At 55.1% G+C, this 11,509-nt stretch overlaps 2 protein-coding genes and 1 pseudogene across 2 annotated transcripts, besides 3 other annotated features; all 3 read left to right on the forward strand.

Annotated features, from left to right (window-relative positions):
* Positions 1-11,509: part of a sequence feature (areas not merged during assembly with more than two copies in the genome that could not be assigned to a particular haplotype) that runs on past the window's edge.
* Tc00.1047053511921.140 (mucin-associated surface protein (MASP), putative) lies at positions 1,175-2,563 on the forward strand (the record flags this gene model as incomplete). The annotated part of the gene is made up of 1 exon (XM_809349.1): positions 1,175-2,563. One exon carries the CDS (start codon positions 1,175-1,177, stop codon positions 2,561-2,563), a length of 1,389 nt encoding a protein of 462 aa, XP_814442.1.
* Positions 1,750-1,810: a microsatellite.
* Positions 3,832-6,606, forward strand: Tc00.1047053511921.150 (trans-sialidase, putative; the record flags this gene model as incomplete). The annotated part of the gene is made up of 1 exon (XM_809350.1): positions 3,832-6,606. The coding sequence occupies one exon, from the start codon at positions 3,832-3,834 to the stop codon at positions 6,604-6,606; it is 2,775 nt and encodes a 924-aa protein (XP_814443.1).
* Positions 6,762-6,838: a sequence feature (T-rich).
* Positions 7,913-10,906, forward strand: Tc00.1047053511921.167 (annotated as a pseudogene).

Genomic DNA, 11,509 nt, shown 5'->3' on the forward strand with positions numbered 1-11,509 from the left:
CTGCTGCTGCTCGCACGTGTACGCGAAGAGAGATGGCGATGGCTGTATGGTGCGTGTGGGAGCGAGGATTCCGGTGTGCACTGGCGTCTATTCGGCGAGAGCAACTGGACTGCGTGTCGTACTGGTAAGAAGCCGGATGGTCAATATGTAACGGAAGAGGAGGCTTTCAATGCGATATTCTGCGATTTTGCGGCGAGGAGCTGCTCGGATTACGGCGGCACGAATGATTCCGTAGGAATGGAGGAATATATGAGTCCTGACCTCACGACGCCCAACACCACCGATGTGTGCAGCGATGGGACAGCATCCATGGTCCTCGAGCACCCGCCCCCGCCGCCAGGGAGCCGACAAACAGCAGTGCGTGCAGCAGCGCCACACAGAGCACAGTTCCTTTAAACAACGAGAAAATCAGAGAGAGCAGAGGAATCTCTTTTGAAGTTGACTTGTCCTTGCCGACGGTGGACGGCAGCGAAGTTATCGCCTCTTGTGGGTGGAGAAACCACTGCTGCCTCCGCTTTTGGGACTGTGTGGGGTTGTGGCAGTCTTCTCAGCCACGGAGTGTCGATTTTCGACTTCTCACGGAGAATATGAGCTGCGTTCCCCGCAGGTTTTGTTTTTACTCTTTTGATTTTGCCTAACTGGAATAATACGCGCTCTTTTCTTTCTTTACTTAATGGTCGGCTGCTGCACACCGTCATGAGGGAAGTGTTTCCCTCCTGCTTGCTTCTGTTGCCTGCACTCGGTGCCGGCCCTGCGGCTGTGCGTTTCACGGACTGCACAAAAGGAGGAGTGGAGAGACAGGCCGGATGCCGCATGAAATGTGAGGGTTGTTGTGTGGGCTGGTGGAACAGTACGATTTTTTTTCTTGTGAGGGCATTGTACGCATGTATGTATGAACACAGACATGCTGTGCCGCATGGCGTATGAAATGAAAATGTTGCTGAGGTGTATTTTTTTCTGGGCGGAGGGACTCCTGTTGGACACTTAACTCCTTTTTTTATTGTTTTGGTATTGCCTTTTTGCTTCTGATTTGCAGGTCGGTGTGCGTGCTGCCGCAGGGCTGCTGCCGTTGTTTACTTTGCGCGTTATTGTGGGAATTGTCTCTTCTTTGCTTTCACGCTGCGTTGACGGGGAGTTGGTTTGTGCTGAAGGCTGCAGGCAAGTGACAGGAGTGATGGCGATGATGATGACTGGCCGTGTGCTGCTGGTGTGTGCCCTCTGCGTGCTGTGGTGCGGTGTTAGTGTGGTGGCGGCCGATGTTGCTGGTGGTGCCGGTGGCAGTGCGGTTGAGAGTTTGATCGCGGGACGGCGCGCTCAGCTGCGGAGGGAGTGCGCGGAGGCGTTCGGCAGGAGGACAGGAGGCGGTGCGAATATTTCTGCCGTGGAGGAATGCGTTCATCGGGGGATGGGCGGTGTGCGTGCCGTTGTGGATGGCCGTAGCCGTTGGAGGCGTCAACACTCCGCTGTTGTCGCTGCTGTTGATTCTGATGACAAAATTGGCGAGGGCAGCGATGGCACATTGAAGGGATTATCTTCTTCAGACCAGATGCCACAGGCGGGACAAGGTGGAGAAGAAGGACAGGAACATACAGGTTCACTGGAAGTGACGAATAAGTTGGAAGGAAACGAGGATTCACAAATAACAGGCGAGCGGAATGTCAGTTCAGATGCCGATCGTCCCAAACAAACTGGGAGTCAAGTGCCAGCAGGCGGCCAACCGGAAGATGAGGAAGGCACGAAAAGTCCCCAACCGCCACCACCACCACCTCCAGCAGAACCACTACCACAACTGCCACGACAACCACCACCAGGAACAAACACATTGCAGTCAGAAGAAACACATCCAGCAATTACAGCGGAAAAACATTCAAAGCCACAAGACGGAGGTCACTCACACGAAACGAAGATGCCACAAACAAAAGGCTCAACAAAGCACGGGGAAGGAGCATCCTCCTTGCAGTCACCGGAGATCGTATCGCATTTGAGTCGAGAGAGTACAACACCATTATCTACCTCCACAGGCAGCAGTGGCGTTGCCGGAAGCACGGTGGAGAACAGTGGTGCTAACAATCCCACACCTCCTGCCGCCTCAGTGACACAACATGATTCCGAGGGAGATACTGGCCCCGCTGCTCCGCCAGCCAGCAACACCGAATTGCAATCGGAGGAAATACCCAACGCGGGTATAATTGCCACGACGTATGATGACGTCAACGACAGCAGCCGTGCAGCTCCTACTGCTGAAAGGACTACCGCTGGCACAAGAAGCACTCAAACCTCTGGTGATGCGGGTGACCTTGAACGGGCCAATAACGACGACGCCAATGATGACGTGGCACACAACGGTAAGACTGTGGAATTTGAAGCCGCTTCAGGAAACAGGGACACTGAGGCAGATAATGATGAGAAATACACAACAGTACCAGAAAACGCCACCAATAACACAATCAATACAGAGATACCAGCTGACAGCGCCGGCAGCACCGCGGTGTCCCACACCACCTCCCCTCTTTTGCTTCTTCTTGTTGCGTGTGCGGCTGCTGCTGCGGTGGTGGCCGCGTGAGAGTGAGGGAGAGAGAGCCGTGCACCGCCCGCACACACACTCGTCCTTCTCTCTCTGTGCGTGTCCCCTTGCATGGACTCTCGCCCTCACCTCACCCCACGAGGCACACACAATAATGTGCCCATTGTATATATGCATGCACACCCATGCAGGCCCGTTGGTGCTCTCTTTTGCACGACACGCACCGCTGCCGTCCTGCCTGGCTGCATGGGCGGAGCACCGTAACTGTTTTTCTTTTGTTTCCATTGCATTGAGTGGGCGACCTCTCTCTCTCTCCCTGTGTGTGTGTTTTGCTTTACGGGAGCAATGAGAGTGTGTGTGCGCTGGTCGTCCCACGCTTCGGCCTTTTGTTTCGTTTTTCATTGTGTTGTTGAGTGCACCCATTCCGCGGCTGCGTGTGTGTGTGATGGTAAGAGTAATCTGCGTGTGTGCTATCCGCCTCTCCCTATCTTTGTTTTGTTGGGACTCTCTTGTGCCGCACAGCTGCTCTGCAATTGTACACGCTGACAAACGCACTAGCGGATGCACACGCCATGTTGCGCACGCTGTGGGGCGGCGTGAACGCTGAGGACGCACGCACGTACACGATTCTTGCTGCGGCTGCCCTTGCGAGGAGGGATGACGGATGACCGCGATTTGTTATGTTGCCGTGCTGCGAGCGTGATTTCCTAGGCTTGCTGCCCATGGGCGGCGTGGCGTTTTGGTGTCTGGGATTATTGCGGATGGGCTTCAGCCCAGCAGCTGCACGGTCTGACGTGTTCCTCCCGCTGTTCGTACGCCGACGGAGGATTCACCGGCTGTGCGGGGCGATGTGCGGGTGCGTTGGAAGAGACAAGAGTAAAACGACTGGCGGCAGCGCGTGTGTGCCGTGAAGGGCGGCTGTGTTTTTTTATCCTGCTGGTTTTTCCTTTTGTGAGGGCGTTGTTCAGTGTGTGCTGATGCGTGACGAATAACGACGTGCCGGGCGTGGCTCCTGCTGCTGCTGGCGATGACCGTCGCTGTGTGTTCCCGCTGCACTGTTCATCCTTCTCGTTTCATGTGTCTGCGTGCGTGAGTTGTTGTTGAGGGTGACTGCGGCAGGGATGATGATGATGCCACTCACTGTGGACGCTGGCGGTGTTCACTGTTTCACTCCTTTTTCTTAACTTCTCTCTCTTACCCACACACAAAGGAAGGAAGTTAATAACAAGCGCTAAACGCCACTGTGAAATTGTAAGGCACTGAAAGGACCAACAGCACACACACCGCCCACACACACATATATTTGTATGCTCTCACGTGTTGCTGCTGTGAAGGCACCCCGCACACACAACCGTCGCCGCGTGACCGGATCCAGCGGGAGGAGGAGGGAAGGAGGAGAGAGTGAGCCGCAGAGGCCCAACATGTCCCGGCATCTCTTCTACTCTGCGGTGCTCCTCCTCGTCGTGATGGTGTGCTGCGGGAGTGGTGCTGCGGGAGTTGCGGGGGAGCCAGCTGTATCAACGTTTAAATGGAGGGGCATCAATGAGAGTGGAGGTGAAACTGTGGACTCGTTGGGTGCTCCCAGCCTTCTAAAAGTGGGGAATGACGTGTTTGCCGTTGCCGAGGCGCAGTGCATGAAGGATAAAAAAGTCTTTACTGGCGTTGCATCCCAGCCTCTCACGACAGAAACTGATGACACACCGGAGGAAGTTCTGGGAAAAACCGAAGATGGGACAAAAGTACTGGAGGAAGATGTTTCTAAAGAGCAAAAGAAGAAACTGGATGTGAGCCGACCAACAACAGTTTTGAAGGGGGATGGTATTTACATGCTTGTTGGACAGTACGGCAGTAAAGTTGCCGCTCCTGGACAGGATGATGCGTCTGACGCGGCTCAATTGGGACTTTTGCTGGTGAAAGGGAGCGTCAGTGGTGGGGGTACAAATAACAAGAAAATTGACTGGAAAGATCTTGAAAATCCCCCGCAAGGACTTTGTGGCGCACAGCTCGATTCCTGGACAAGGCTGATTGGAAGCGGTGGATCGGGTGTTAAGATGCATGACGAGACTCTTGTATTTCCTGTGGAAGGCACGAAGAAGACGGAGGACGCAGAAGAGGATGTGAAGACTGTCTCACTGATCATACAGTCGAAGGATACTACGAATTGGACGCTGTCGAAGGGGATTTCTGACGGTGGCTGCAGCGATCCCTCCGTCGTGGAGTGGGAGGAGGGAAAACTCATGATGATGACTGCGTGTGCTGGTGGCCGCCGCAGGGTGTACGAGATCGGTGACAAGGGGGAGTCGTGGACGGAGGCCCTCGGGACACTCTCGCGCGTGTGGGGCAACAACAAACAGGGCGGACAAGCGAAGGGCGTTAGAAGCGGGTTCATCACAGCGACTGTTGGAAATGATGATGATAATAGGAATGTGATGCTCGTCACTCTGCCGGTGTATGCCGGGGAAGGCAACGAAAAGGGCAAACTTCATCTTTGGCTGACGGACAATACGCACATTGTTGATATTGGGCCGGTATCCGGAGAAGATGACGCTGCCGCCAGCTCCCTGTTGTACAACAGTGGCGGGAACACTGATGATAATGATGAGAAGTTGATTGCGCTGTACGAGAAGATGAAGAAGGATGTGAAGCCATCACCCGGTATGGTCTCTGTGCTTCTGACAGAGCAGCTGCAGCGTGTGAAGGAGGTGCTGACGACCTGGAAGGAGGTGGACGGCCGTGTCTCCAACCTGTGCACCTCATTAATTGCTGAGAAGGATCGTGCCTCAACTGACGATGCTTGCAGCGCTGATAAGATCACGGCTGGGCTGGTTGGCTTTTTGTCGGGCAACCTCTCTGGGAAAATATGGAGGGACGAGTACCTCGGCGTGAACGCCACAGTAAATAATAAAGAAGGGGCTGCAAGGGTGGATAGTGGTGTGAAGTTCACGGGGCGTGGTGCAGGGGCGGAGTGGCCTGTTGGCGAGCAGGGTGAGAGTCAGCTGTACCACTTTGCGAACTACAACTTCACTCTTGTGGCGACGGTGTCCATCGACAAAATGCCGGAGGAGGGAAACACCCCCATTCCTTTGATGGGTGTGAAGATGAATGGCAATGAAAAAAAAAACAAACTTATGGAGTTGTCGTTCGACAGCGGAAAGAAGTGGCATGTGCTGTGCGTTGACAAAACGACGACGAAGCCCAGCAGCACGTGGGAGACAGAGACACCTCAGCAGCACGTGGTGATTTTGTTGAAGAACGGCACCCAGGGCTCCGTTTACGTCGATGGTCAGCGAGTGGGGAATGGAGAATGTGCATTGGGCAATGGTGCGTCGAAAGAGATCTCCCACTTCTACATTGGAGGGGATGGAGAAAACGCAGACAACAAAGAAGGCGTGTCTGTGACTGTGACGAACGTCCTGCTGTACAACCGCCCGTGGGATGAAGCGGAGATTACTGCGCTTAACCCGAATAAAGACCCCACTTCTCCGGTGACCCCGAATGCTCAGAAAGCCGGAACTTCGTCTGCTCTTGACGGAAACCATCTGACGGAACGGGGACAGTCGATGGGGAGCAGTGGTGCGGGCAGTGGCGGTGCATCACCATCAGCGGTGCCCACTGTCAGTACTCCTTCAGCAGGAAAGGACTCCTTACAGCAGGTGGCGTCAGGAAAATCTTCCGATGGAACTCAAACTGTGGATGGTGGTTCTTTTTCTGATGGCGAGCCAACGGTGGAGACAGGAGACCGAAGTACGGTGCAGGGAGATGGATCATCACAAACTCCTGTGGGTACTCCCGCCACAGCAGATGCATATGCCCCTAACGCTGAAGCCATGGGGCACGATAAAACCGCAGTGAATCCTGGGGCGAGCGCGAGCTCAGGTGCGGATGGGGAGACGGCGGGAGGAACGGACGGGCAGGAGGAGGAGATCCACGCACAGAACGGGGACGTAAAGGCTGCGGCACTCAACAGCAGCCTCGGAAATGTGTCGCAGGGGAATAACACCGATGCCGGCACTGTACGTGAGAACGGACTGCTGCCACTTCTGCTTCTGCTGTTGGGACTGTGGGGGTTTGCGGCTCTGTGAGGCGTGACTGGCAGCCGCGTGGAGCACTTGCGACCTCCCCTGCACGGAATTAATTCCAAGAACTAACTTTTTCCTTAAGATAATTTTCTTTTCTTGCTTTCTGTTTGTAATTCATAATTTTTTTGCGTGTGTGCGAGTGTGTGTCCTTTAAAACATTTTTTTTTTCCGTTATTAACTTTCGTCTGTTTTTTTATTTTTCATCCCCCATATCTTTTTTTTTTTTTTTGTTTTTGGGGCAATCACGATGGACGTTTTTTCTTTTCTACTCTTCTAATTGTTTGTTGCTGCACTCTTCGTGTGAGGGGTGCCGTGTGTTCCCGCCCAACTGCTCCACTCGCACACCCACCGACACGCTCGTGACGACGGCCCTGTGCGCCTCGCCTGCTGCACGCATGAGGAGGGGCCGCGACGAACGGCGCGCTGAGGGAGCGGTGACGTGTGGGCGTGCGACGAGGGCCTGTGGGGCGGAGCACACATTTCTTCCCTCTTGTTTTGTTTTCTTTGCGGTCAGGGCTGGCAGACACCCGCAGCGCCACACACACAGCCACACCCTGCCGCCGTGTTTTTCTTTGTTTTGCTTTGTGGATTTGTGTGCCGCCACCGTGCGTGATTGTTGAGGTCGGGGCCGTGCCGCATGTATCGCCTCCATCCAGCTGTGCCTCTTGCTGTGTTGATGTGCCTCTCTGTGCCCTTCTCTTCCCTTCTGCTCCTCCAGCACAAGGACAAATAGGTATTTGCACAGTGCTCTGCCTTCTGTTTTTGCACTGCCTGTTGATGGCGTTGCCTGCTCTTTGTGTGCTGGCGCGTGACGGACGGTGCCACGATGGCCTCCTCTGGCGATGACGGTCGCTGTGCTCTCGGCACACATCCACACACTCCTCCCTCTCTGTGAGAGTGATTGCAACAGGAGCGTGGTGCACGGCAGCGGCTGTGGTGTCTTGGAGAGGGACGAGGCGCCGAAGGAGGAATAAGAGGCCGAACCCGCTGGACGATATCACGGTGGCGGATGAAAGCTTTTTCTACGGTCTTTTATCGGCTTTTCTTCAGAAGTGCGGCGTGTCGCTGCCTGACGGGATGCCTGCACTCGACACCCTTCGAGGCATTGCGTTCCTTCATTCAGGGTGATGTCGCAATCATCATGGCAGCACCTTCCCTCACCGGCTTTGAGTGTGGCAATACGAATGACGGCAAAACAACGATGAGGACGATGACGATTTGCACCGAGAGGCGGATTATTTGCTTGTCTTGGCACACGAATCCCAGGAGGTTTGAATGCCGTCCCCACAATTCCCGGCCTTGCGGAACCGTTGGCTTTTGCGCTGTCACCCGCCGTAATTATTGCCCATGTGTTGAGGCTGATCCATTTGCCGTGGAGTTCACGCAGCAGCTCTCGAGTGTTTGTGCTGCTCATCCCGCGTTGGCCCATTCGCATGTATCTGAGCGTTGCCTGGCGTGTGATTTTTGTGTGTTGTCGAGGCCGCCGCCTCCAGGTTTCTTTTGGTGCCCAATAAGAAGCACTTTGCGTTGCGGTGGATATTTACTTGCGTGGCCGTTGACGCACGTGACGATGCTCAACGGGTGTGTCTTTTGTTTGGCGGGCACGAGGGAGACTTCGGTGTGTGCCGACAGCGCCGCGAAATTCTTCGTCGACGGATCGAGGCGAAACTAACGGAGGTCTGTCCGCTGCATCTCTCAAGGCAGCTGCGGGGCACTCCGAGCGCACAGAGTGGATGGATGGATGCCGCGCAGCTGGGGAGACCAGTTTTCTTCTCCGCCCTCCGTTGCCCGGGGAAAATCGATAATCCGCAGCGTCACTGCCAGCTGCATTTTACTGCTGGGGATCGACTGTGCTGAAGTTGCCCGTCTAATGTGAATTGCAGCGTCAGTGCAGGAAGACGCTTTCACGCACTGCGAGTAGTTGCTCCAGGCTCGAGCTCATCAATATTCCCGGCAGGGAGCCATGCACTTTGGTGGCCGATGACGTTCAGACGAGTGTGTTTCGCCTCATCCGCCTCGTATTTGTGGGGGACACTGCGCATCGACCCTCCCCAACAGTTCCACCACCCTCGCTTCCCCGCCGACCGCTGCCCTCTGCTGACGGTACAGTTGTTTGGCTCCGCCGATAATGCGCTAGTGAAACGTCCTCCCCGCACGCTGCAGGATTATTGTTTTTGTTTTTGGCGATGCGATAACTCCGGCGACACCGCAACTGTGTGCAGCACAAACTAATCTCCGCAGTGGACCCTATTTTTCTGCAGTGTTGCCGTCGCGATCCTGTCATTGTGTACTTGGTGCAGCTTTTTGTGGTTGGGCCAGTGCAGCCGTTGGATGCTCGGCTCGCTTTTGTTTTGGTCGCTTTGGGTCTCAGGGAGAAGAAGTTTAATTTGTTTCACGTGCGGGATAGTGGAGACACTGCCATGAGCAACTCTGCGGAATATTATAGACTTGTGGAGGAGAGGCGACGGGGGAGGAACTGGTGGCAGCAGTCGGCGTGTCTCTTCTCCCAGGGGATGGAGACGCGTGGAGCAGAAACAACATTACTCCTGCCAACGACAATTCGACGCTTTGTGAGGGTGATGGAGGGTGCGACAGACATGCTTGTTGCCTGCACTCCTCGTGTGACCGACGGATCGCGGCTGGTGGATGACCGCCTTTCAACAAAAGTGCCGGGAGAACGGTGTACGCCAGGTGGATTCGAGACGACATGCCTCAGGCCGATTGACGACGTTGTGAGGGATGCGGTGCTGCAGTGGTGTTTTTTGCTCTCTCGAAGCGTTTATTTCTTTTCCCTCTTGCCAGTTTGTTTTTGCCGTGGAGGAGTTGATGGCATGCGGTGCGGGTGTGGCGTCGACAGAGTCATTCACGCTTTGTGTTGGAAGCGTTACTTTGAGTGGTGTTATCCACGCCGTGTGTACCTTTTCCTGCTGGGAGTCCTGTGTGTGTGGTTGAGTCCTTTTTCTCCAATTTGTTTGCTGATACGATCAAATGCTCCGCCGCTGCGCATCGCCGTTCTTCCATGGCGGTGGATCGAGCAGATGCCGAGGGACTTGCAGGCGGAACCAATCGAGGTTTGCCTCACTTGCTGCTGCCGCATGACGATGGGTGGTGAGCAAACAGGGGAGGAGCGGGCGGTGGCAGCAACGCGTGCCGTGCAGTAGACACATCCGGACCTACCAGCGTGGCGACGGTGCTGACGCAGAGTCCGTTACTGGGGGAACACAATATGGAGGCGGGAGTGCCAGTGGAGCCTCGTGTGGTGGCGCGCATTTCTCTTATTGGCGGGGTGGCAACCGCGCCTTCCAATCTGCTGGACGCTGATATCATGTTGCGCCTGATGGGGCACGTTATCACCGTGGCAGAGCAGCCGTCTGACTCTCTTGATGACATCATGGCTCGGAGAATGGGAGTTTCTCTCCCATAATGCCCAACATGGCCTGCACTGGTGCGTTGCTGCTGCGGTGATGACAACACAGTGACGGAGGGAATAGCGGTTGTGTATTTGCGATGAAACCTACCGGAGACGTATTCATCGCGTGCGTTTTCCACCTCAGCACGCGGTGGGTGGCGGTCCCTTGACGATTGTTGTGGACGGGCTGTTTAGCCGCGGTCTTTTGGTGAATGGAGCTGTTATGGAAGATGATGCGATCCGCGTGCAGCACAACGGACGCCCCCAGTACTCCTTGGAGGAGCGTAGGCGAATCCTGCAGGGAATGATGAGGGACGGCCTGCCTGTGATGTGGCATGAGGCAAGTAACCGTCGTTGGGCGCACTCAAACCGTATCCCCGATGATGCGCCTATCGGCTGTGACCTGCATGGACAAATGCAGACCGTCCACATTCTCGTGGAATCGCGGCAAGCACGTTGGGGCATTGCCGAGTCTCCCCAATACCGCGAGAGTTTTTAAAAATTTGCCATCGCCAGAGGGCGAGATAACCCCGGCCAAGTTTGTTGTGCTTCTCCAGGGACGAGGCAGGCGAATATTTGTGTCCCTTGTGCGGTGCCTTGCTCTACCCTGCCGTCTGCCGTGGTGCCTCTCCGACGACATTCTTGACCCGTCTTTGCCACCGAGAGGCAGACTTGGCTCCGAATGCCGTTTGTCTGAGGACGCAACCCTGCAGTCGTACGTGCGGTATTTTCCACGCGTATTTTAGAGGGCACGCGTCATTGGTCTGGACGCCAACAACGCCATCGTACCATCCGATGCGACACCCTTGCACCGTTGTTGTTGCCGTTGCGGTGTTTTTATTTCTCCCGACGGGGGTGAGATGCGTTTTGTTTCTCACTTGTGCGCTGTGCTGACTCCCACTGTGGGCGCTGAGAGCGTGCAGCGGAACGATGGCAAGCTTGCGGCAAATGTCTCGCATAGAAAGGGAGGGCTGTTTGTTGTGCAACTAGGGGGAGATGGTTGTGGTTCTCTCCTCCTTCTAGTTTATGGTGGCTGTTCTGTCGTTGTGTGTGCGTGTTTCTTGTGTGGATGTCGTTTTGCGGTGCGTGCAGTGTGCGAGTTGTGCCTGCCGCGGGAGGTCGCATCATTACCGCGCACGCAACGGCGACGCTGCGACGATGTGTGTGTTTCTCTTTTTGCTGCACCTCTCTGTATTTCCCTTTTGCCCTTCTATTCTCCACTTGGTGTGCAGATCTGCTCGCCGAATTCAGCAACTCTACTGCTGCTTCTGCTCGCACGTGTACGCGAAGAAAGATGGCGATGGTTTTACGGTGCGTGTGGGAGCGAGGATTCCGGTGTGCACTGGCGTCTATTCGGCGAGAGCAACTGGACTGCGTGTCGTACTGGTAAGAAGCCGGATGGTCAATATGTAACGGAAGAGGAGGCTTTCAATGCGATATTCTGCGATTTTGCGGCGAGGAGCTGCTCGGATTACGGCGGCACGAATAATTCCGTGG

This window comes from Trypanosoma cruzi, genomic scaffold (genome assembly GCF_000209065.1).
Source record: "Trypanosoma cruzi strain CL Brener 1047053517191 genomic scaffold, whole genome shotgun sequence".
NCBI lineage: Eukaryota > Euglenozoa > Kinetoplastea > Trypanosomatida > Trypanosomatidae > Trypanosoma > Trypanosoma cruzi.